General features: G+C 45.2%; 2 protein-coding genes across 11 annotated transcripts in view; one reads left to right on the top strand and one right to left on the bottom strand.

The window, feature by feature from the left end:
- Positions 1 to 323: 323 nt before the first annotated feature.
- FBXO38 (F-box protein 38) lies at positions 324 to 19,509 on the top strand. 4 transcript variants are annotated; one of them, XM_088174105.1, is made up of 22 exons: positions 324 to 440; positions 2,360 to 2,501; positions 3,503 to 3,636; positions 4,667 to 4,830; positions 5,153 to 5,318; positions 5,650 to 5,787; positions 6,061 to 6,198; positions 6,526 to 6,619; positions 6,866 to 6,996; positions 7,245 to 7,415; positions 7,646 to 7,788; positions 8,665 to 8,893; positions 9,260 to 9,379; positions 10,066 to 10,245; positions 11,404 to 12,069; positions 13,760 to 13,860; positions 14,016 to 14,118; positions 15,063 to 15,229; positions 16,134 to 16,279; positions 16,969 to 17,072; positions 17,194 to 17,307; positions 18,796 to 19,509. In XM_088174105.1, exons 2-22 carry the CDS (start codon positions 2,374 to 2,376, stop codon positions 18,972 to 18,974), a joined length of 3,516 nt encoding a protein of 1,171 aa, XP_088030231.1. In that variant the 5' UTR covers positions 324 to 440; positions 2,360 to 2,373; the 3' UTR covers positions 18,975 to 19,509. The 4 variants fall into 4 exon arrangements, with proteins under 4 accessions (XP_088030231.1, XP_088030232.1, XP_088030233.1 ...); XM_088174106.1 differs by having other exon boundaries at positions 7,245 to 7,322; XM_088174107.1 differs by lacking the exons at positions 324 to 440; positions 2,360 to 2,501 and having other exon boundaries at positions 3,501 to 3,636; positions 4,743 to 4,830; positions 5,153 to 5,787.
- Positions 19,510 to 19,675: 166 nt separating this feature from the next.
- Positions 19,676 to 26,091, bottom strand: part of HTR4 (5-hydroxytryptamine receptor 4) — a 78,334-nt gene continuing 71,918 nt past the window's right edge. For all 7 annotated transcript variants that reach the window (XR_015807121.1, XR_015807124.1, XR_015807122.1 and 4 more), the window contains one exon: positions 19,676 to 25,623. The gene's annotated coding sequence lies outside the window, so the exon portion shown is untranslated. The remainder of the gene's footprint in view (positions 25,624 to 26,091) is intronic.

The following is a 26,091-nucleotide window of genomic DNA, read 5'->3' on the forward strand; positions in this document are numbered from 1 at the left end:
CTGCTCGGAGCTCCATCCACGGTGATCCCCGTGTGTCCCTCCCGCTCGGCACGGCTGTGACAGAAACCGCTCGCTGCCATAACACTTTATTGAACGGCATCCCTCTCGCTGTGCCGAGCTCGGGCACAGCCCTGAGTGCCGCCCTCAGAGCCCTGAGTGCCGCTCTCGGAGCCCTGAGTGCCGCCCTGAGTGCCACCCTCGGCTCCGCCCTCAGAGCCCTGAGTGCCACCCTCGGCTCCGCCCTCAGCTCCGCCCTCAGGCTGGCGGGGGCGGGGCCGGCAGCGCGGGCGGAAGTGGGGGTGCGGCGGAGCCGGAAGCGGAAGTACGGAGAGGACGGAAGCGGAAGCGGCGGCGCTGGCGGAAGGGGCCGCGCAGGAAGCGGGGCCGGGGCTCCCCCGCGGCCACAACCGGGGCGAGGGCGGCGAGGGGAGCGAGGGCAGGTGAGGACAGCGAGGGCCAGGGGATGGCAGCGAGGGGCAGGGGACGGGGACGCGGCTGGCTCGGCCCGCGGGGCGGGGAGCCGGAGGCTGCCGCTCCCTCCTCGGGCCGTCCCCTCTGTCACAGGCCCCGAGGGCCCCCCCGTGAGTGACCGGCGGTGATGGGGCTCTGGGGAAACCTGTTTTTCCTTCGCTTGTCTCGGCACAAATCACCGCGTCCTCGCGTTTTCCCCTCCGCTTCGGGCGCGCCCCTCTGGATCCAGCGGCTGCCAGGCCGTCCCTGGCTGCTCCCGCCGTGTTTTCCCTCATTTTGCGTTTCTGCGGAGTCTCCCCGTGGCTTTTTAAGCTTTTTAAGGTCCGTGCGGTGTTTACTCATCCAGAATAGAGCACGTCGAGCTGTTGTTTCGTGCGACGTTCATTGTCGGGAATTAATTGAGGTGGGGGCCGCAAAATCCCATTTGCTTTTTTAAATATATCAAGATCTTTTTTGCTGTGAAGATTTGGTTTTTATTTTTAAATGGGGCCGGCTCGCTAATGTTGAATGGAGTGTCAAAGCTGTGCTCATTAGCTCAAAATAACCCCAGGAGGAGCTTTTATTGTGCAGAAACTGCAGACTCATGGAGACAAATCCTGCTTTTCCCCCTTCATGGCAGGGCCGGGTTGTGCTCGTTGGAATTGTGTCTTACAGGATTTTTCCTGCTTTGCTTGTTAATATTTTTATTTCTCTTGTCTTTTGTCCCAGTCCTTTTGCAGTTCTCTTTCCTGCTGGATTGTACCCAGCACATGGCTGTGCCAGTCTGGAAGTTTTTAGCTTGTGTTGCAATCCTCTGTTCTAATTGAGTTATCCCAGGTGACTGAAATCGATGTTTTCCTTGGAATTCACTCTATAAATAATTAATTTTGGGCTTTATGAGGTTGCTCACCCCAAACTGAGCCCTTCCAGCCTGCCCCTAAAAGGACAATAAACACAAGCTCCTGGCTGGAGAATTCCCCCAATCCAGAGAAGCAGAGATCCATTCAAACAATAAAACCAGAGGCCTTGCTGAAAGCTTTACCAAAATCCGTTTTTGTTTTTTTTATTTTACCAGTTGTTTTTCCTCAATCCACTGAATTTTGGCATCCAGCCTGTTAAACTCGGGTTCACTGAGCTGCTGATGCTCTGCCCTCCTCATTCTTGTTCTTGTGGTAGAATAAAAGAAATCTTTGGCAGGTGCAGTCGTGGAATGATCTCTCAGCATGTGTAAATGTTGATTTTCTGTTAGCATTTATTTTATTTGAGTCTCTGTTGCCTCTCACGATAACTGTGGGTGTTTTTACACAAAGCTTTGTGGTTCCAGTGCTGTGTGTGCTGCAGTGTGGAGGTCACAGTTCAGGAAGGAGCAGAGCACGCTGCTTTCAAACAGTGACTCTCAATTTTTCCATGGCTTTGGTCTTTAACTCAGCAACCTGAATATTTTACTTGGTGTTCTCACCTCAAAGAGGAGCTGGTTTGAGGGCTTTTAATGGGGCATTTTTGTGGAGTGATCAGCAGGAGCTCATTTTTTCGAAAAAGTAAAATGATTTTTCTGCTGGGCAGACTTTGGACTTTTATTTTGTGCTGGAATGTTGGTGGTGGTGCTGAGCTGGTGATCTCTGCACTGCTTCCCTGTGACTGTCTTGATCTCAGGGTGGGTTCATTGAAATTTTTTTTAATTGATAAAAAGAACTGATCTGTGGTTAAACCTGTGGTGATTTTTCTTCATCAATCCCTCAGCTGAGAGTCTGGTTTGTCTCATAATCCTCAGGTTTTGCCTGAACCCTTCTGTCTAATCAAACCACAACTTGTTTTTTGCAGTTGAGCTGCTGTTGCCTCCTTTGCTGTGTCCCTTTTGTGTTTCAGTTGCCCTGAATTTCATAACTCTGTGCCCGTTTCCTCCCAGCAGAGCTCGGTGCAGAGATGGGGCCCCGGCGGAAAACTGTGAAAGCGAGCGCAGCCAGCAGGGATGGGGCAGAATCGACCAAAGCTGAGGAGCCAAAAGATTACATGAACCAACTCTCTCATGAAGTGCTTTGCCACATCTTTAGGTGAGCAGCCTGGCAGAAATCAATTTAGGGCTTATTATTTTAGATTCGTGATTTTTTTTTTTTTTCTTCAGCTTTACCTGTTCGTGACACAATAAACGGTGGATGTACCACGACTGGACTGGTAGATTAAAAGGGATGACAAATGGTTTTTTCAATCTCCAAAATTCATTTGGCACCTGAAAATTAATTTATGTGAGTGTCATGAATGTTAGAACGAAGGAGAAATAAATAAGTGATGTAATTCTGTTCTAAATACTGATTTTAGAGCAGAAATACACTTTGAGTGGGGAACGGTTGAGATGATTGTTTGGGAATTGTTTCATCTGCAGAGGGGATCTGGGATGAGGATGTGACCTCCCCTACAGCAAAGTTCTTCTCCCAGATATTCACTCAGCCCTATTAGCCAAAACACAATAGGTTGTTCATACATAACAAGTTCTTGGAAAACAGCAGCTCTCCAAAATATCTGGAAATTGAGCTGCAGTATGTGCTGGAAAAAAAAAAACAAAACAACTTAAATCAGATCTGTTGAGACAAATGGCTTGGTTAGCAGTGTCTGGGTTGGTTTAAATTAACTTTAAGGAAGGAATGGTTCCCTGTGAGGGTGGGCAGGGCTGGCACAGGGTGGCTGCCCCTGGATCCCTGGCAGTGCCCAAGGCCAGGCTGGACATTGGGGTTTGGAGCAGCCTGGGATGAGACTGGATGAGATTTAAAGATTGAAGATACAACCCAACCATTTTGTGATTCACCAGAGAACCAAACCATCAGTGCATTTAATAATGACATTTGTGTGAATATTCCATAATCAGGGACAGGAACTGCTGAGTCACTGTCCTTAGCAAAACTCCACTTTTAACGAGAGCCTGACGGTTCCGTGTGAGCAGCGCTGGAAATGCCCCCATTGCTGCCAGCAATGCCAGGCTGTGCCAGCTTTGTGCCAGCTTTGTGCCAACTTTGTGGCAGCTGGAAGCTGAAGCAGGGGCTGCTTTTGCTGTCCCCAGGTACCTGCCCTTGCAGGACATCATGTGCATGGAGTGCCTGTCACGGAAGCTGAAGGAGGCGGTGACGCTGTACCTGCGCGTGGTCAAGGTGGTGGATCTGTGTGCGGGGCGTTGGTGGGAGTACATGCCCACAGGTGAGCTGCTCCTCCCCTCACCTGTGCACAGCCAACCTGGCACTGCCTGCATGCTGCCTTCCTTTGCCTCGAGGAAATGGCTTTGCCGAGTTTGTGTCCGTGGGTAAATACCAATTTGGAGTTGGTGATGGTGGTGTATTAGGTCATAGGTTGGATTTGATGATCTCAAAGGTCTTTTCCAACTCAGTTCATTCTGGGTTTCTGTGTGCTCTGCCAATACAATCTGTGTTTGTCTGGTTGTTGGAAGGGAGTTTATCCAGGGGTTATGCCATGAAGAGGCTGTTTGCATTCAGGCAGCCAAAAATACAATGGAGTGAGAGAGCAACTCATCTGCCAGCACTTAACAATGTAAGGATAAGTTTTGATGTCACACCTCGAGTCTCCTGCAGATCAGTAGATAAATTTGTCAGTCTGGGTGAGCCCTGTGAGTACCAGGATTTCTGCTGGGTTTAAATTGCACTGCTGGGATTTGATGGGGGACACAGCTAAAATGAGAGGATTTACAAATTGACTGTGGCTGGTATTAAGCAGGTGTTTAGACCTAACCTAAAATTGGTGTAAATGCAAGTAACTTACCCAGTTAAAATCCTTTTTATGTGCTGTCTTTCACTAGAATAAAACAAACCTTTGCTTTAAGAAACCATCCTGTTTCTGTGAGAAATGTGAGCTGTGGTGAATAGTGAACTAAGGGATCCAGCTGGGATTTTTTTGAGGCATGGAGTTGATAAATGGAATTCCAGGAAAAATAGACCCACAAAGCTTCATGTGAGGAGGGAGAGAGCACAGTGAACCCTGCAGCCATGCAGCTCCTCTGAAGGAAACCTGTAGCAAACCTGCAAAATTCAAGGCAGAGGAGTATTTAGATCATGATTTCTAGAATGTGGAAGTAAAAGAAAAACTATTGCTTCACCAAGTGCATCTTTTCAACATCCCAGAACTTGTACTGCCACATAAAGAGAGAAGTGTTTGGCTTTCCCTTCACAGCTGAATGTCTGCTGCCACACCAATACCAAATTTGTTGTTGTCTTAGGTTTCACTGATTCCAGCTTCCTAACGCTGCTGAGGAAGATGCCAGACATTGAACAACTTTATGGTCTTCATCCCAGGTATCTGGAAAGGCGCCGAGTCCGTGGCCACGAAGCTTTCAGCATTCCTGGAGTTTTAGAGGCTTTGCAGGCCTGTCCAAATTTGCTGGTGAGTGGCTGGACTTGGGAGAGAACCTCCTTCAGCACTGTTAAAAATTATGGCAGGGAACTCGGTGCTTCCAGGGGCTTTGGTTTAAGGAGTTAATTGTGACCCTGTTTGCTAATGACATCTATTTTTAGTTGCACCAAGGGGAATCCCGGGTGCTCTTAAGCCCAGCAAGGAATTAAAGCTCTGATCCCTCTGCTTTGAAAAACACAAGTCTTGCTAGAAATGCCAAGTGAAATAACGTTGCATTCTGTAGTTTACATGGTTAAGAGGATGTTTTTGTTGAACTGGTGTTAGAGCATTTGCTTTGCTTCCTTTTATCCAGGGTGTTGAGACCTCTCATTTAGAGCTGGTGGAAGCTATTTGGACATACATGCCCCAAGTCCACATTTTAGGGAAGTTTCGTAATCGTAATGGTGCTTTTCCAATTCCTCCTGAGAACAAGCTGAAAATTCCTATAGGAGCTAAAATTCAGACTTTGCACTTAGTAGGTGAGTGTGGTCGTGGTGAAGGACTTGGCTTCAACACAGGTGGATTTAAAGGCTTTGAAACTCTGCAGATGTGTAATTCTTTGGAGGAGAGGGAGTTTGGGCTGTGGCATCTTGGAGAGATCTTAGCTGGATATTTGATAGCAGGTGCAGAGGGCAAATTCTAAAGAATTCTTGACAAACCAAGGTGAAGAACTTGTGCTTCAAGTGCTCACAGCTTTTCTCAGCCACAAAGCACAGAAAAGCTTCCTTTTGAAAGCCAGGAATTTGTCATGCAGAGGATTAGTTCGAAGCTTGTTTAAAATGTTTGTTTGTTTTGTTTATGTATTATTAGGGGTGAATGTCCCTGAGATTCCTTGTATCCCAATGCTGAGGCACCTTTATTTGAAGTGGGTGAGACTCACCAAACCACAGCCTTTTAAAGATTTCCTTTGTATCAGCTTACGGGCTTTTGTCATGAGGAACTGTGCTGGTAAGAGGGATTCTTCTGTCTCAAGGGGATGGTAGAGCATGGAGGAAATCTGGTTCTGTTAAACTCTTGGAATTCCACATTCTGAGAGCAGCCTTTGTTTGATTTGTGGTGTTGGACACAAATCTCTCCCTGTCCTGTCCCTTCCTTGGTGCTGTGTGGTTCTGTTGACTTCCTGCTCTAGAGGGATATTGGGGATGTGTTTTAGTTCTTCCATGGGATAATTCAGGGAGGAGTGAACAATCTGCTTTGTCTTTCTGGCCTTGTTGTGTGCAGGTCCCACAAACTCTCTGAAGTATGTTCCCCTGGTGACAGGCCTGGCTTCTGCCAGGAATCTGGAGCACTTGGAGCTGGTCCGTGTTCCATTTCTTGGAGGACTTATCCAGCACGTGGTAGAAGACAGCTGGAGATCAGGTGGGAAACTCCTAAACCCTCATACCTTAAAAAAAAAAAAAAAATCAATCAATCATATCTTTAGCAAATTCTGGGAGTCTTTTATCTGTAGAATTTTCTTTTTTGAGTGTTTGGAGCTATGCTCGTAGTGCTAAATATGCTCTGTATTGGGTACAATTTTGATACTCTAACTGCAATTAACTCTTAATGAGCTGCATTTGTTGATGAGCAGAACCAGGATGTTTTCTTGATTTGCTAAGAGAGTGAAGACAGCACTGGTGAAAATGTGTAGGGCTGAGGGCTGTGATGTGGGGCTGAAGTGTAAGAAGGGTGTTCTTTCTTTGCCAGGTGGTTTTAGGAATTTGCACACTATAGTTCTGGGAGCTTGCAAGAATGCACTTGAAGTGGATCTTGGCTACCTCATCATAACTGCTGCACGAAGGTACCTCCCTTCACATCTCTCTTTGCTTCTCCTTTTTCAAAAGAAACATCTTAGAAATGACATCAAGAGACAAAACAACCATCACAATTTAAGGCACACACATAAATTGCATAACAAGAGTGTTCTGTGATTAAAATAACTGCAAATACCCTCTGAGTCTGTGTTTTATTAGAACAGGGCACCTTGTTGAGTGTTTTCTGTGGTTTGGCCTGAATTTTGATAGGAGCAATTCTGAATTCCCTGCAGGTTGCACGAAGTGCGGATCCAGCCTTCCCTGACCAAAGATGGTGTTTTTTCTGCTTTGAAGATGGCTGAACTGGAATTCCCACAGTTTGAAACTCTTCACCTAGGCTACGTTGATGAGTTTTTACTACAGTGTATGACACTTTTTATATCCATAAAAAACCATAAGGATCACAGAAATTGCTGTGGTTTTAATCGATAAGAATATTAATGTTGCACGTATTGAGGCTGCTGATCTCATAACAGCCAAATCTGGTTTTTCTTCACTCCCTGAAATTGGGAAAGCTGAGCTTTATGAAAGGAATGATCTGATCAATAAGGAATTAGAAAATCCTGCTATAAAAGGCAAATTTAGTGCTGTGTCTGCTCCTCTCTTTTATAGGTAAAATGACGAGTACGGACTTGGTGAGGTACGGCTTGGCTGAGGTGGTTGAAAACCCAGGAATTATTACAGATATTGGTATGAAAGCTGTAAATGAAGTTTTTTCTTTCATCAAGTATCTGGTCATTTACAACTGCCCACATCTACATAACCCAAATAATTGGATCACAGGTATTGCACACCTTTAAAATTTCAGAGCTATTATATGAATTTCTGTGCTAAACCAGAATTTCTCTGCTCTAGTACTGCTTGTTCTGTTGTTAGTAAGTACAGTAGATGATGCTTGCTTTGGGGCCATGGTGATGCTGGGAGCAGGATGGAAATCCAGAGGATGAAAAGGGGGATAATGAACAAGGATTGAGGTGGGAATCCCTCAGGAATGGCCTCTCTTGTGTTCCCAGACCACTCGAGGTGGACCCGCCTGGTTGACCTGACCCTGGTGAGGTGCCACGCCATCAAACTGGACTCCTTCAGTCAGTTCATCGAGTTACTGCCAAGCTTGGAGTTCATTTCTCTGGATCAGATGTTTAGAGAGCCTCCAAAGGTAAATTCCAGACAAGTTTTGGCTTTTTTTCATTGCCAGGATTTTTGCTTGTTTCCATTTCATTGGTAATCCAATGTGCTCCTCTCAAAGTTGTCATTAATTGAAGAGATTGATAATAAATTACTTTGATTTGCAGTAGCTTTTGGCATGATGTGCTGGGGAGATTGATGCTGCTTCTGTAAATGGGAGCAGTGACAAGGAATGAACATGTGCCCAGGAAATAAAACTCATTGATTCTACTCAAAGTAAAACTCACTGATTCTCTCAAGGTCGCTGCTGTTATTTCACTCTGCTGCTGCTTTTTATGTTGTTTTTTCCTCTGAGGCCTCTCTTTACAATACTGAGAAGTTTTTATGATTTTTTGATGGGTGTAATGGGGGTAGTGTTTCAAAGCTTAGGAATTTAATTTCTTCACGTTGTCCATCCCACACTGTAACACAAATCCTTGCTAAGCTGCTGGCAGGCAATGAGAAGTATAAAACCTGCTGCCTTTGGTCATTAATAGTTTAATTAATAACCAATTTACCTTTACCTCAAGGCTGCTGTGTGCTGGGAAGACTCTGATCTGCTGTTTGCATTCATGTCATGAAATACATGATTTGCCACAGCAAATAAATAGATGAACACAATTAATAGGTTCAAATTAAGTGCTTTGTGGACTTTCTTTGAGGACCTTTATTAGGAGTTTAACAGTGTGAGGTCTGGGTGCCAGCCTGAAGATGGATCTCTGCAACCAGGAAACCTGAGGGACAATTTCCCTGTTTTTTTTGTGCTGTCCCAACCAATTCCAGCAGAGTGGTTTTCCTGGTGCCTTTAGGGAATGTTGAGGTAACGAGTCTGTGTTTTCAAATCTGAATTTCTGCTCTTTGTTTCCAGGGCTGTGCCCGTGTGGGCCTAAGTGCAGGCACAGGAATTGGGGTCTCCTCTGCCCTGGTGAGCAATCAGAACTCCAACAATGACAATGACAACAACAACAACCACCAGAACAACAACAACAACAACCCCAACATCCACCACAACAACCACCAGCACCCCAATGAGCAGAACGAGGAGAACGAGCTGCACCAGGAGGGCCCTGCTGAGGAGCAGCAGATTGGGGCAGAGGGTAATCCTGGGGGGGATTTGGGGGGATTTGCACCTGGGGACAGTCCTGGGGGAGCTTTTGGGGGGGATTTGAGGCTGAGGGTAATCCTGGGGGAGATTTTATCTGCATTGCCACTCACACAGGCTCCTGGTGAAGATAGGAATATACATTGAAAACTTGTTGTTCATTCAGCTCTTGGTGTGGAGCTTTAATCTTTTCTGAGTGAGTTAAACCCCAGAAGTTAGGGTGGGCTTTGGCTATAGAGATATAGAACAAATCTGTGAGAAGCCAGAGGCTCACCAAGGGAATCAAGGCAGTTATTAATTTATTTCTTGTGGATGTTTGAGGGCTCTCAATTCTTTTTCTTTTTCCTGTTGCCCTTTGCAGCCCTGAATGAGATGGAGGAGGTGGCACAGGAGGAAGGGGAGGCTGCTGGGCAGGGCCAGGATGAGCTGCCAGCTCCCAGCCAGGCTGTTGTTCCCATGGAGGTGGATGAGGAGCAAGCAGGTAACTGAGTTTGGGATGAAATCACCTCCTGGTGTCTCCCTGAGGGATTAATTTCCCACTGTAAGTCTGGTTTTGGATGTTTTGCTTCAGCTGGGTTGTCTGATTGTGAATAAGGATGTTAGCACAGCTTGGTGCTGTGAGGGGGTTTATTCTGTGCTCCAGCCCAGAGCTTTCTTTGCATGTGCAGGGAAATACCTTGACCTTAAAGCCTGATTTTTGTGCTCAGTTGAATAAAATATATATGTAAGTATAATAAAAGTCAGAAGGTCTGAATGAACTTGTCCTGTTGCTCTGTTCATGGCCTTAGCTCTTTCACTGCAGCACTTGGGTTGATTTTGCTTTTTCTCAAGCCAGCACAACTTATTCCAGTGTTAATTTAATTTGTATTAGTGACACAAGTAGTCTTGATTTCTTTTATTGCCACTTTTTGCTGGACAATATAATTACTACTGAATATCCCAACAACATGAAGTGACACTCCCCTTCCAAACCAGAATGCTTTAATGCTGAAATGAAGTATTTTGCTCTTCTCCCATTTAGATTTTAATGAGGCACCCACAGCATGGGTGGCTAAATCGACTCCAATTAATTCCTTACCAGTTTTTCAAGCAGTGCTAAAAGTTTTTCAGCCCTTTAATCGGTGCTTGGTTAATTTTTACATTAAATGCTGATATACTCCTTCTCAGGACCAAGTGGAATTCAACCTGTTGTAAAAGCAACTCCTATTACCATCCATGATTCAGACAGTGAGGATGAGGAGGAAAACATGAGCACTTCCAGAGTCTGCATCTCCAGCAGCATTGCACAGAGTTACTCAGATGGGGAAGAGAAGAGCAGGGATCCCGTGGAAACCAGAGAACCTTCAGGTGGGCAACATTCATTCCTGAAAAATCTGGAAACATTCTTCAGTCCTTCCATGTGGTGCAGGCTCATTTCTGGCTTGTTTGGAATGTAGAATGAAGGTGTAAGGACATATTTTGGGCTCCAATCACTGGTCTTGTGCAGAAACACAGAGAGTGGTGCTGCACTGATCAGAAACCTGCAGCTCCTCTTTGGGATTCCCGAGGGGACAGGATTTATCAAGCCTGTGAGCCCACAGCGTGGATGTCACTTCTGGTTTCTGGGGGGGAGGAATCTGTGTTTGGAGAGAATCTGCAGCAGTTTCTGTACTGCCAGTATTGGCAGTTAGAGGCTTGGGGTATTGTAATGAGCTGAGAGGATTAAGACAGACATTCAGGAGGAATTCCTGCTTGGAAAGGATGCTCAGGCCTTGGGACTGCCCAGGGAGGTTTGGATCCCCGTCCCTGGAGGTGGCACTGAGTGCTCTGGGCTGGGGCCAGGGTGGGGATTGGGCACAGCTGGGACTGGGTGGGCTGGGAGGGCTTTTCCAACCTCAGGGATCCTGGGCTCAGGTTCTGTTATGATTTGTGTGGGTTTTTATTCTGCCCAGACCCAGGAGGGGGAGCTGAGGGCTGCTGCTGAAATGTGAACTTAAATCTCTGCTCCTGTTTGATTGCTCAGATGTATTCCTCATATTGAAGGAAACAGAAACCTCTCTAGGTTAGATATTAGAAAATAATCCCTGCCTGGAAGGGTGGGCAGGCCCTGGCACGGGTGGCTGCCCCTGGATCCCTGGCAGTGCCCAAAGCCAGGCTGGACATTGGTGCTTGGAGCAGCCTGGGACAGTGGGAGGTGTCCCTGCCATGGCTGGGGTGGCACTGGATGAGGTTTAAGGTCCTTCCATCCCAAACTATTTTGCATTCTTTGATTCTGTTATCAGTGTGTCTTTCCTATTGTGCCTGTGTGAGCAGTGAGCTGCTGGGGGACAATTTGGTTTTTTCGTGTGGCAAACCCTCTAGCACATCACTCCAAAAATAGCTGCAAAGTCTTACAAAGATGCAGCAGCAGCTACAAATACTGCTAATTGCCATTCCTGTGGAGATTGCCATTGGGCTCTGGGCTGCTCTGTGTTTCCAGCACAGGAACACTCAGGTTTATTTATTGTTATCCCTTCACTCCTGCAGTGAGCGGCAAAGGCAAGACCCCCCTGAGGAAAAGATGCAGCAGCAGCCACGGGGGCCAGGCCAAGCAGTTCCCCGTGGAGGAGAGCAGCTGTGAGAAGGGCTGCCAGGTGACCAGTGAGCAGATCAAAGCTGACATGAAAGCAGCCAGCGACATGCCTGAGAGGAGCAAGACAAAAGATTCCTACGGCAGCTGCGGCAACGCCTCGGCATCCACGGCGACACCCGGCTCGTGCAGCGCTGCTTGTCCCCGCCCTGACTGTGCCCAGGCAGCCCAGGGCCACTCGGCCGCGCAGGAGTGCGGGCAGTGTGGCTGCTGTCCCTGCAGGAGGGATGGCTGCAGTGACACGGAGCCCCAGGAGAGCTCCGTGTGTTCCCGCTGCTCCTCCAGGGCCAGGACGAGCGGGGGGTGTGATGGGGACAGCCCTTCCACGAGTGGAGCCTGCAGGGACGGGTCAGATTTTGCACTGGGGACGCTGCCAGACTGCGGTGGGGCTGCAGGAGAGCCTGGCGAGCACAGGACTAGTGGGAGTGCCCGTGGGGCTGGAAGGCAGGAGCAGAGCACACAGCCCCCGGGCTGGGAGCTGCACTGCAAGGAGGAGTACCCACGGAGACCCCTGACCAGGGCCAGGAGCAGGCTGTCCCACGTGCCCCTGGTGTCAGAGCCAGGTAGGATTTACTCACAGAGTAAAGGCTGAGTATGTGCAGTGCTGCCATGAGACAGCTCTGAGTAACTGCAGCTCCCCCAGGGAGCTCTGATGTGCTGATTGTCAGTCAGGGATTTAAACCCGAGTGGTTTGAAAGGGTCAGAGCTCCCTGGAACACAGGAGCCATCACCAGGTCAGCTCAGGTTTCTCTGAAAGTGTCACTGACTTGTTCCTCCATGCAGCTCTTTCTGTTTGTGTTCTCCATCTCATCTCCAGGATTTGCTTTACTCCTTTGAAAATGCAATTTTTTTTTTTTTGGTAGCCCTGCCTGCCTGCCTGTGAAGGCTGTGATTCATTGAAACAGAAGTTGTCTCTCCATTAAAATCCTCCCTGCAAAGGCAGCAGCCACACTTAGATCTGAACAAGAAGGCAAAGGTTACAACTGGAGCTTTATCAACCAATAAAGTCATAATTATAATTGGGCCAGGCTTTTGGACCTGCACTGGCTTCTGCTTCCAAGAGTTTAAGGCAGGGTGATCAAATTTAGTAAAAATTGTCCTTGTGTTAAACACCTTCATGCTTCACATTATTGTTCTGTTCATCTGACATAAAATAAAACCCCTGAAGGGCTGGAATGAAAGGAGAAAACAACAGATGTGAGAGGGGAACTTGCTGTTTCTTTCAAATAGACTTGGTTTCCAAAATAATCATCTTAGTCTGGCACAGCCTCATATATCCAGGATTCTTTGCTGGGAATATCTGGCAGATAAAATGAAACTGAAAGATGAAATGTGCTGAGTGTTGGAGGTAAGGAAGATTGAGGGCAAATTCCTGCCTCAAACATTTCATATCTTGGTGGTTTTCCAGTTTATTTAATGCTCCCAAGTGTTAACAAAACCTAAATCACCTCAGATGTTCTGCAGGTAGGAGCAGTTCAGGTTTCAAGGAGAGATCTTGCTATTAAATTTAAAATGTCTGGTTTCTACCTTAGGACCAGTAATTAATCTTTGTGCACATGCCATCTGTTTTAATAAAGAAAGCTTAGTTTTAGTAAAATAATTTATTTTAATCTGTTAATGACAGAAAATTAATTTTTCTTAATTATTTTTTTTTCTCTTCCTGTTGGAAATAATGCTTGTGGTGATTTCTTTTCAAAGACTCATCTGTTTAAATCAAGCAGGAGTTTGAGGTCCCTGCTGGAGCTTGGGAACATCAAAGGATTTTACACCTGGGCATCCTTTGCAATATTAGGGAAAACTTAGTGACAGTTACAAAGAACAGATTTTCCAGAAGTTTGAGATAATTTCTGCTATTTAAACATTAAAGCTATTTTGGGTCTTGTATTTATCAAGGATGTTCTGTTTCCTGCAGAGATTCAAGTGTAACCTAACCATGAATCTTTTCTTCTCCTGGCTCCACATCTTTTTGTGCTGTAGGTTCAGCATTCCTGGGTTTTCACCTCTAAAGTTCTTTATTTGGAATAAAATAACTTTATTGAGTTAAATAATTTAATAATTGAGTTAAATCACTGAGCACAAAGCTTTGAGCAAGGAGAGATTTGTTTTGGAGCCAGGCAGGTGTTTGGATTTACCTGTGTGGGAAAAGTTGTGGTGGAGCAGAGAAAAGATTTTTATCCTGACATGGAACAGAGGAAAGATTTTTATCCTGACATGGAACAGAGGAAAGATTTTTTTTCATGTTTTTGTTTCCAGAAGTAGCAAAGCCAAAGCCAAGGCAAACCACCAAGAGGAAAAGGACAGCTGACAAATCCACCAGTACCAGTGACCCTGTGATTGAGGATGATCACGTCCAGGTATGAGATTTATCACCATAAACACCTGCTGGGAACTGAAGCTGTATTATATTCATTAATATCCTCCTGTATATTGTAAAATTCCATTTATTTTTCTTTCATTTTTACCCTTTCATACATTTTTTTTTTTTTTTTTTTTTTTTTTTTTTCCTCAGGTACTGACTTTGAAATCCAAAAACCTGGTAGGAATCACACTGACCAACTGTGGAATTACAGATTTGGTGCTGAAAGACTGCCCCAAAATGATGTTCATCCATGGTATGTGCTTCATATCACAGCTGCCTCCTCCTTCTGCCATTATTGGAAATTCCTGAAACAATTCCAGTCAGGTCACTGCTCATTTTGTATTCATCAGCTACACTGCTGATGAATTAGAACTCCAAATATTGCTGCTTCCCATTCTGAATGGCTCTTATAACAGCTTTAATAAAGATTAATATCTGAAAATCAACAGCTGAAATGATCTGACAATTAGGGAGATGAGATGTTTGTTGAAGAGTGGTAATACAGTAATTAGAAGTTGATGAAATGAGTTTGAGTACCTTGTTTTTCTCTCATTTCTTCATTCTCCCATGGGGTTTTTAGCTGACAGGATGATACTTTTGCTCCTTGACATGATAAAAATCTGTTTTCAGTGCTGGCACTTAAGTTGCATTAGTTTCACGTGGCAGGGTATGACAGCTCCTGGATTGGGTCATTTATTGTTCCCTGCACCATCTAAATGAAGATTTCTTCTTCTGAGATCTGTCTACTTAGCAGAAATAAAGGAATTATTTCTTTATTCCACAATACCTAGAGCACACATTGATTTGGAAGGAAGTTTTGATTACAGGAGCAGTGTTGCTAGAAAGGAAACAATTTTATTTTCCATTCTGTAGCTTCCCAATCCTGTGTGTTTGAGCTGATTTTGGAAATTGTGGCAGCCCACAGACCATTTCAGTGAAAGGAAACAGAGGGAGGAAAAGGTTATTAGATGAAATTTGCCATGACCTTTTTAAAAGGCCACCTCTGGCAAGATCACAGCTGAAAAGTTTGATTATGATAATATGGAAAAAAATGAAGAGCTGGGTTATATCTGATACATTCATATCATTTTTTTTTTTTTTGGTGGTGGTTCTATTGCTTGTTTGCCTTCTTTTAAACCTACCAACCTTGAAATTCTCTGGCAGGAGACTCCTGAGATCTTTTCTTTCCTTTTGTAGCTACGAGGTGCCGTGTGTTGAAACACTTGAAGGTGGAAAACGCCCCCGTTGTGAATCGCTTTGACTACGCCCAGTGCAAGAAGCTGAACATGGATCAGGTGCTGGATCAGATCCTCAGGATGCCCCCAGAGAGGAACAGGATCATTTACCTTCGACCCATGCAGCAGGTACAGAACCAGCCTGGATCACCTGGCAGCTCACCTGGAGGGCTTTCACTTGGGGCAGGAAATGTTAAAACAACACAACTCTGCAATTTGATTCCTTAAAGCCCAGCAAGGTTTTCATTGCACAATCTGCTGCTTGGATTTTAAAGATGAAATATTAAAAATTTACTATCTCCAGTATGCATTGCATTAGAGGATATTGTAAACTGCACTCTTAAAGGTGCAGGTAATATCCATATTAATATCTATATAATATCCATATTAATGTCCATTTAATATCCATATTAATATCCATAAACAGAATAGGTGATTGGGATACAAACATCATAAAGTCCCCCTCCTGTGTAGGAGCTGGAAGCAGGGACATTGTGGGACTTGTTGAAATCATCTGATGAGGATTGATAAGGGTTTCATTTAATATCTGGAAAGTTGGATTTATCTCTCTGTGGTTCTGCTCCTCTCCTGCTTTCCTGTCTTGGTTTCCCAACAAGGGAAGGTTGATTGTACATAAAATCCAGAAAATCAGCTTTGCTCTGAAACCACATCTCTTAAAGGACAGTTATAAAAGTATTAGATGGGAATAAAACCCTAAATCGCTGATCCCCTCCTTGTAACAAAAATTCTGAGCAATGAATGGAGTCCTAGACCAATCTGTGATTTTATGGAGTTTATTTCCACATTGGAGTGGGGAAAGGCATCAGAAATTAGACATTTCCCATCCAACTCCAGTATAAATGAGAGCATAAATTGGCAAAGCTGCACTGGGGAAGCCTCACTCTCCTCACTCCTGCATTTATTTATTTGTGGTGTTCAAATTCTCCCTCATCTCTGCATTTTCTGGAGATTTGCTCTTGACTCTTCAACCCCAACCCAACGTTTGTGACGCTCACAAATCCTTTATCCCCAGGTGGACACACTGAGTCTGGAGCAGAAAATCTTCAGTGGTCCCTACCCCTACCACATCTGCATCATCCACGAGTTCAGCAACCCCCCCAACGTCAGGAACAAGGTGCGGGTGCGCAGCTGGATGGACACCATAGCCAACATCAACCAGTGAGTACTGAGCCCACCCTGGGCCCTGGCACTGCCCAGGGCCTCTGTGCCCTCCAGGGACTCTGCCAACCTGTCCTGGAGCAGCTCCAGCTCCTGAATTGTTCTGTTCTGGCATTTAAATTAAAATAAAAATCCCTTCGAAAAAAATCCGACTCAGCTGCTGAAGGTGGAAATCTGGGTGGTGCAGTGTAAACTCAGTGTCGAGGTTTTTTAGTAAGATTTTAATAAGATTGTAATAAGATTTTTATAATGTAAAATATTATATTTTATTTCATAGTAGACTTTAAAGCCATATGGAAAATCCTATAAATTCTCCAGCAATAACCATCACGTTCACCCAGCAATAATGCTGCTGTACATTGAAGTTGTTGGAACAGTTAGGAAATATCTTCCAAGCTGAAAACAAATTATTTTAGTTACTTTATATTATTTATTTTTAAAAGAGCGATTTGTTCAAGAAATAGTGTTGGTTTGATGGTTTTGTGGGAGGTGCTGCTCAGTCAGTATCAGTGTCCAGTGGATGTGATCCAGCAGCTCTAACTGTCCCTGCTGGCTGAAGGGATGGACGCCGAGTTGGTGTCAGGCTCTTGGGGCACTTTTTCCATGGATTCAGCCTCATTAAAGGGAAGGTCATGTATTAGGATTTCTCATTTTCCTGGCTGTAACCTCTCCCTCCTTCTCCTCCCCAGAGAACTGATTAAATACGAGTTCTTCCCTGAGGCCACCAGGACTGAAGAGGACCTGAAGAAATACCCCAAATACCCCTGGGGCAGAGACATTTACACCCTGGAAGGTGAGAATTCCTGAGAGGAGCAGCTTTGCATCGCTCCCAGAGATGTGGAGAATATTCCTTGTGAGGAAATGGGGAATAAACGAGCGGTGATTTGAGGAGTGCTGATGTTTTCCTCACCCAGGCATTGTGGATGGAGCTCCCTATTCCATGATCACCGATTTCCCCTGGCTCAGGTCCCTGAGGACAGCAGAGCCCAACAGCTACGCCAGATACGACTTCGAGGATGATGAGAGGAGTGAGTAACTCGGACCCTGCACTCACCTTCCTTTTGTGCCACTGCATCCTTTCCTTTTTCACTTTTCTGCTCCTTACAGTGCTTTGGGTAGATCTGTTGTTAAGGTAGGTTGGAGAGAAGTGAAAAAACTCACAGAAATTTGATATAAAAGGTAAAAACTGGACTTGAAAACTCTGGGATGGAGCTCAGGTGGCTCTGAGGTTTTTTTGGAGAGGTGGCTCTGGGTTTTTTTGGAGAGGTGGCTCTGGGTTTTTTTGGAGAGGTGACTTTTTCTGTTCAGGAGCTTTTCTGCTAAGATGTGATGGTTGGCAGAGAATGGGGCTCAATTAAAAACATTGCTTGGCACCAGAGAAGAACATGTTCTTGCTTTATTTAATTAGGAACATCCTGGAATCTTCATTAGAGGCATTTTTAATTAATCCTGGTTTGGATATTCTTATCCAGCTCCAGTTTAGAAATCTCAAGAGGATGAGGAAGAAATTTTTTTTTTTGCTATGCCTTTCTCTGGTTTTATTTTTTAATTTCTTTTTAAAATTTTATTTTGGACTCATGTAATTTAATTTTATTTTAACTTGACTTGATGCTTGTAGTTCAGTATGAAGGCTGAATTACCAAAATAAGTATTTAAGAGTCTTGATATTAAAGCCATGAAAATGAAGCAGAATGCTGCTGATTTATCTTTAATTCCTGTTGTTTATAAAAAATTTAAGTAATAAATAATCTGGAATGATGTCAGAGAGGCCTCAGGGAGAGTTTCTGATGCTCTGGGATTCATTTCCCTCCCAGATTTTTGGATTTGAGGAGTGGAGCTGTGGGAAGCTTTGAGGAAAACAGGGGGAGAAAATTCCTTAAACAAAATTCCTTTTCTCTTTGGCCAAGCCTGAATGCAAAACCAACCTGGCTGGGGAATATTTTTGGGAGAAATATCCCCTAGTTATAATTACATATGATATTATTGGCTTTTTGTAAATATTCAAATGAATGCTGCAGGTGTAATGTTGGAAAACTTTGCTGAATTAATAAGAGTTTCTTTTAGTTCTGCTGTTAACAAAACTTAGAAATAGGAGTGTGATAAATATTTGTATTTTTTAGGTTATAACATGGTGATGTAAAAAAGCTTTTGTTCATGTAACTAACTCAGAGAATGGTAAAAAAAAAAAAAAAAGAAGATAATCAGGGAATTTTTCTCATTTTTGGATTCTTGGTGACACACCAGAACCCCAGGGGAAGAATTTACTGATTTTCCATTCCCAGGGAGCACTGACATATTGATTTACAGGCTGGAGGGGGATAATGATGCATGAAAATCTAGAAATATGCAACAAATTGATGCCTTTAAAGAAATATTCTCAGAGTTACAATAAACACCATGCTCTATAACCTTTGCTTTATTATTTCTCTCTTATTATCTTTGATTAAACCTTATAAGATTTACTCAAAAATGACTTTTTTTTTGGGTTTTTTTTTGTTTTTTTTCTCTTTCCCCAGCCACCATCTATGCCCCCAGGAGGAAGGGGCAGCTCTCAGCTGACATCTGCATGGAAACCATTGGTGAGGAGATCTCAGAGCTTCGCCAGGTCAGGAGAGGGGTGTTCCAGAGGGTCGTGGCCATCTTCATCCACTACTGTGATGTCAATGGGGAGCCTGTGGAGGATGATTACATCTGAGATTTGTCCCCAACCTGTCCTCAATCCTTCCTTCCCTTCCCCCTGGCACTGCTGGCCAAGAAAAAGCAGGATTTTTTTTTTTTTTTTTTTTTAATTTTATTTTTTATTTTAATTTTTTTTTTCCCCCCACCTCTCCAAATGCAAAGCATTTCCCATCAAGGCTCTCCCTGTTGCCAGGAGGATGTAGTTAAATGTAAAATGGAAAAGTACAAATTGTATACTAAGAGTTGTACATAGAAGAAACAAACAAACAAACAAAAAAAAAAAAACCCACAAAAACTTCCTAATACTGAGACTTTATTTCATATGTTTATACAATTTAATTTAAGTTCCATTTTAATGAAGGCCAATAATTAGGAAAGGGGAAGAAGATTTGAACTTTTCAGCCCATACAATTCATAGCAGTATTTTCTTTTTTCCTTATAAACAACGATTCCATTTGCTGTGTTCAAAAGAGTCATCAGAGTCTCTTTTAATCTGTGCCTTTTTCTTGAGCATTATAAGAGTCCAGTCTGAGTAAACCTGTTGAGCACAATCTTGGTGTCTTGTGTGCATTTTTGGAAGGGTCAGAATATTCTCCAGCTGTTGCAAAGAAGGCCAGAAGCAGAAAATAATAATAAAAAAAACAAAAAACCAAAACTAAAGAAGAGAATTTGGTGATCTGTGGTAGTTTCTAAAAGTATTCATCCCATTTTTTTGGGGGGGGGGGTAGGGAATCCCCCGTGTTTAGCACCTTGCAAACAGAATGTTCTCAAGCATTTTGTACTTTGAAAATTTCATTTTCATGCTGTGTTTTGGCTCTGTGCTAATGGAAATCAAGTTGCTGATTGTTGTTGTTTGGAACACAAATGTGCCCATTGCAGCTGCCTGGGAGCTGAACTTGCCCTTCAAGGCAGGACAGGGGATGTGGAAATGCCAGGAGGAGCACGGGGAGCTCTGCTCTCTCCTCCATGCACATTTTCCATATGGGCACTAAAATCTGCTGCTGTTTGCCCCCCCACCAAAAAAAAAAAAAAAAAAAATGTGTGTGCTGTGCATTGAAATGTGCTCCCAGTGCCCACAGGTGGGGATTTGCTGCCAGTGCAGGTGGGAAATTCCTATTTTTGTGTGGCACTCACAGGGCTGGCAAAAGCCAATTCCCAGCTCTCATCCATGCTTCTTTAAAAATTGGTGTTACCAGCCTAGAAAATGACACTTCCTGAGGTAAAAGCTCTGCAGTTTAGACAATTTTATCCAATTTTGTTCATCATGCTGATGGTGATTCTCTGAATTTGGGGGTAAATGTGGCTAATGGGGATTTCTAGGATTTTTAGCTGTGTAAAATCGAAGTGAAGCTGCCCCACACAGCAAAGCCAGTATTGCTTTTCTCAGCCTCTCTGTGGGAATTCTTGGGATAATGTGAAATTAGAAATATTTGGGGTGAGAGGAAGAGGATGGTGCTTAATTGGGAGCATTTCCTCAGCTCTGTGCTGACTGGAGGAGGGGGGAGCACTAAAACCCCAGAGAATGTGAATGTTACAACATTTGCTGTAATGCAGGATCACACTCAATGATTTATTAGAACTCTCATATTTAATTAACCATAAATAATGTATTCAATGATACTCAGCCAAAACAATTGTGACCCTTTCTAGGAGTGTTTCAAGTCCTCTGAGTCATTGATTGTGTCACATTTGACCATTTTAGTCCAGAAGATGTTACTGAATTTCTGGATTATTGCACCACGTTTCCAACTGCTGTCTCCTCAACTCCAGCCTTTTGCAGAAGTATTTACACAAATAAAGTGTTTTGGTTATATTCAGTATTTCTGGAAATTGAACCTTGCAGTCATTTTGACCTCTGAAATGTGACACCCATTTTCCACCAGTGCCTGAATCTCCTGAGAGCTCAGGGGGGAGGGAGGGGCTGGGATTTGCCAGGGATTTGATTTTTTTTTTTTTTTTTTTTTTTTTTTTTTTGAGTCTGAGCTTCCTCCTGTCTCCGTTTTGTGGCTGTTTTGGGTATTTTTATTCAATCCCCGTGGCAAGGGAGGGTTTCCCTGTCCAGTTCAGCTTTCCTTGGAGCTTTCCCTGCTCCTCCTGCAGCACAGGGAATTCCAGCTCTGCTCTGCTCCTCTGGGACAAACTGGGATCCATTCACAGCCCCCTAAAAAACCAGATGTTTGCATCTGGGTATCAGAGGAAGCTTTGCTGGACTTCAAAGTCAGCCTGGCAAACATTTGACCTGCAAGGTAAGGAAATGATCAAGGAAATTCTGATTGCATCACTGTGCCCTTCTTCCCTCCTGGATGGGGCTTTGGAAATGGAATCCCAGCAGGAATTTCTGCCCTGGGTAAGTGAAATTTGTGTCTCTCTGTGCTCCTCTTGCAGTCACTGAGGAGAACTGAGCACTCCCAGCTGGAAAAGGCAGGTCCTGATCCCCCCCCCCTGGCTGGGAATGAGCCTGACCTGACTTTGGCTCTGCTTTTCCCACAGCTCCTCCTGGAAAAGGATGCAGAGATCCCAGCTGGGCCAGGCTCAGGTGCCTGGGAAATGTCATCTAAATAATACAGAAGGTAAACAGAGAAAGGCCAGAGTGTGTTTGGGCACAGCCTCGTCCTCACTGGGGGTTGCTTTTGCCTCTCCTTTAGGAAAAAAGGCAAAATCAGTGCAAGGAAAGGATTTTGGAAGTGTTTTTGTTCGAGAAGGAGCTGATGGACACAGGAATGTTGTCCCTGCTCTCTCTCCAGGCTCTTGTGGGTGTGAGGAGCAGCTGCAGCCTCCCCTGGCCCAGGATTTGCACTTTTAGTTCCCAGTTAAACGATTCCAGCTTAACCCCAAGGTGTGACAGGACAAAAAGCTGTGCCCATCACCTGAGAGTTCCCTTCACTCCTCACAGCCCCTGGGTGTTCACACAGACTGGGGATTTATTCAGGAGCATTTCTACAAAAACTGAAAGAAATAAAAGCTTTGCTGTGTTTTTATGCATTACAAGAAACCAAGAGATTTCTTGCATTTTGGCCTGGGAGTGCTCAGAGATGATTCAGGAACTCAAAGGTGGAAAAAAAGGGGATCCTAAACTGGGAAAGGTACAGAAGGGAAATGCTCTCCTTGGCTTCAGCTTTTCCTCTGTGCTGGAATGAGGGGGACTCGATCTGGGCCCCACTGGTTGGTTCTGTGCTCTTTATTCAGTCAGGCTGACACAAAGAAATGCCTTAAAAAGCTTCTGCTTGTCCCTCCTGCTGCTGAGCAGAGCCAGAATTGCACCCTGGAAGCCACAAACTTGGGCTGAGATGAGCTCTAGGCTGAAGATATCAGTTGGTAATCCCTGAAGTGGGAGGAATTTGGAAATGCAGAAACAGCATTTATGGAGCTAATACAGTACTGCTGGTTATTCCCAGAGCTCTGGATGCCAGGAGGGGACAGGAGGAGCAGGTGAGGTGAAATCAAAACCATTTTGAGCATCATTCACCCCTCAGCTCTGCAGGTTTTCAGTGACACATCCCCAGTGTCCAGCCTGAAGTGTCCTTTGCTAGAACAGGCAGCCCTGGAGGAGCAGAGTTTGCCAAAAAAGTGTTTTTGGAGCAGGGGCTGCGCTCTGCTCACCATGCAGGTGCCCCTTGGTTTGCATTTCTCACATTTGGGTGGCTCTGATGCCATCAGCAGCTCCACAGGGAGCTGGGAATCCTCCAGGGAAGGGGCCAGGACCAGGTGGGGGCTCCTGGGCTGCAAATAAATCAGAATTGGGAATGGATGAAGCTGAACAGGGCAGGATTTGTGTGAGAGGGGGGACAGGGACTGTCCCCTGTGCTGGCACTGCTCAGGGACCTCAGGGGTGTCCAGTCCTGGGTCCTCAGGAGGGGCTGAGGGAGCTGGGAAGGGGCTCAGGCTGGGGAAAAGGAGGCTCAGGGGGGACCTTGTGGCTCTGGGCACTTCCAATCCCTGCCCAGCCTTTCCCTGTCCACCCTGAGCCTCTCCTCCTGTCCCTGTTCCCTGGGAGAAATCCCAAATTCCCCCCAACTCCTGTCAGGAGGAAAAGCAAAGAGGAGCAATCAGGGGGGAGATTCCCATGCTGGGTGTGAGTGAGGAATGAGCCTGAGCTGGAGCTCACTGCCATGTCCAGAGAGGAATTTTTATTTTTCGTTTTTATTTTTAGGAACAGCCACTGCAGCACACATCACTGAGCACAGGTAAGGACTGGCAGCACCAGCCAGGATGGGCAAAAACCTAAAAACCTGAGCAGGGAGGCCACAGGAGCAGCCAGGGACATCCAGAGTGGGACCTTTCCATGAGCCACCCCCTTACCCAGGGCAATTCTGCCACCCCTGATGGCTCAGTGGCACTGCTGCCATTGTGGGTTCGTTCAGCAGCAGCTGCCAGGTGGGTCCTGACAGGTTTGTGAGCCCAGGGAGGGAGCAGAGGTGACACATTTTGTGTTTGGAATTCCAAATTCCATCCAATGGAAAGGGGGAGCTTTCCCCACTGTTGCCCATTTTGGCTGGTGAGCCTTGGGAGTGTTGTCCCTGGGGAAATGGGGAGTTTATTTTCAATTCAAAACAGGGTTTTGTTTTTTTTTTTCCCCCCAATGTACATAAAAATAAAGAAGAAAACAACACCTGAAGGACAAAGCAGAACCCAAACCCCCTCCCTGTGTGTGGCTTCCCTGTGCTGCTGGTTCCATCTCACCCTGGGAAAATTCACACCAAGATTTGGATGCTTTTTTTTTTTTTTTTTTTTTTTTTTTTTTTTTTTTTTTTTTTTCAGATTTCTTGAAGAAATTTGACACATGAGGTGAAATCAAGTCAAGCTGTTCTGCAGATCTGTGCCTGTGGGCACTTCCAGAGGGGGAGGATCACAGGACTGAGGCAGCCCTGGATGGATTTGTCCCCAATTTTCAAGAATGGCTTTTTTCACTCTTTGTTCTGGTGTCAAGAGTAAAGTTAAATTAATTTTTTTTTATTTTTTTTTTTTTTAAATAAACCCTCTAAAAACAGATCCTTGCCAACCAGGTCCCAGTGATGAACCAGGAGCACCTTCCACCACAAACATCCATAATTTGTGTCTTTCCAGCAGCCACCAATTTTCTGCCTTGATCTTTTTTCTACCTGTGTCTGCCCAGTGTCCTTCTGAATCCTAAAGGAAAAGGATGTGAAACTTTTCCAGTGACTTTGCTGTGGAAGAAATGTTTAAAGAAGTCAGACACCATGGCCAGGAAGCCACTTGTTCTTCTCATGCACAATTTTTCTCCTACTGAGCAACATTTTTGTTTGTTCCAAGCAGGATTTGTGTGTTTACAGTAAATACCTGTCACATAGCAACAGAAATATTACTAAATAATAATACATAGAATGTTAAGCTCCTTGGTCTAGAAGCTTTTAATGAAAAAAAAAAAAAAAAACAAAAACAAAACCAACCACGTGTTCCTGATAAAAAATAATAAATAATGTCAGCTTTTTGTACATTAAAAATATCTGTACATGGTTACACGCTATGACAAAGTACAATTTTCTTTTCTAGGCTCAGGGTGGCACCTCTGGGATAAATCTTCACCTAAAAAAGGGGTCGAGGCTCGTGGTCTTGATGCTGCATGAAAATCCTTTCCCCAAATTTGTGGAGTTGAGAGCCTTGCCCACCCTTTCCAGGCAAAGGGGGAAGCAGCTCAGGAGGAACGTGGCAACATCGACATGCAGGGAGCAGCTTGCAAACGGTGAGACTGGAAAGTCTGGAAAAAACTTCTTTTCCTCAACTGGAAAAGACCAGCAACAAATAGAAAAATAAAAGTGGCAAATGTAAGTAGAAGTGTCTCTCCCAAATGTGGCTAGAAAAGGGTTTGGATGGTTTGTTTTCCAAGAGGGCACTTAGTGATCCATTCCAGCCTGGCTCTGGCTCTTTCCTGCTGCCTCAGGATGCCCAAAGTTTGCTCAGGGGAGGGATGGGGACAGCTCTGGGCTCCAGGGCTGTGTCCCATCCCCTGGGAATGGCTCTGAGCTGGGACATCCCTGCTGGTCCCACTCGGCTCCCTTTGGAATCCTCCTCAGGCAGGAAAACACAACCCAAACCATTCCAGAGCTCTGCAGGGCGGGTGAAGCAGCAGCTGGGGGCTGGAACCGAAGGGGAACAAACATTTCCTTTTATTTTCCTGGAGAAAAAAAAAAAACCCCGGTGCTGCTCCTCCCCTGGCAGTGCCGTGGCTCCAGGCAGGACCCAGCAGGGATGGAGCAGCTCAGTCCCACCCTGGGCTGCGATCCAGACACCCCTGGAGCCCTCCAGGACTGGGGAGAGCCGGGCAGGAGCAGCAGGAAAGGAGCAGCAGGAATCCCTGCACGGCTCTTTGGTGTCTTTTGTCAGCAATTCCTCATTCCCGGAGCAGGGTTTGGCACAGATGTGCTCCAGCTGCTCCTGCAGGGACAGGGACAGGGACAGGGACAGGGACAGCAGTGCTGACCCTCCCCAGCTCCCAGAGCTGCACATTCCTGGGAATTCACCACGACAATGCAGAAGGATGAATTTTCAAGTCCTGCTGTCGGTGAATCCTTGGCACATCCTGCAAGGTCTCTGTTCTTGCTCTGCTGGCCCAGCACTACAAACAGGATTCTTGGGATTCAGGGTCGGGGTGGATGGGAAACTTCTCTGGTTCCTCCTGGTGGTGCCCATTGTGTAAAACCTTGTACCTGCGAGGGGGAACACAAACCTTTGTGAGTGCCAGCTCAAAGGCCAAAGTGATGGAAAACAAAAACCTTGCAAACCCCAGAGTGTATTTAAGAGAGTGATTCTTCCAGATATCCAAACCCCACGTTTAAAAAGAACGAATCCCTGCTTTGCTCTGTGGCAGGGAATGAAATCTTCGGTTTGGAGCAGCCACAGCAATCCCTGAGGACCAAGAAGGGATTCAGGTGTGTGAGGGGAGCTGGGGATGCTCTGCAGGAATTCCCAGGCTCGGTGCTGGGCTCTGAATACACAAATCATTCCCTCGAACACCCCTTGGAACTGCAGCGCTTTCTATAAGGAGCAGGAATTTTAAAAACGTGCTCCCAGCAGGATGGGTGTCAGAAACAAGGAGGGACAAGGCGACAATGAACGGGCTCCAGGAGTGACAACAGAGCTGGAACCGATGGAGCAGCTCGGACAGGGACACTGGG

The sequence above is a fragment of the Sturnus vulgaris genome, chromosome 15 (assembly GCF_052056855.1).
Source record: "Sturnus vulgaris isolate bStuVul1 chromosome 15, bStuVul1.hap1, whole genome shotgun sequence".
NCBI lineage: Eukaryota > Metazoa > Chordata > Aves > Passeriformes > Sturnidae > Sturnus > Sturnus vulgaris.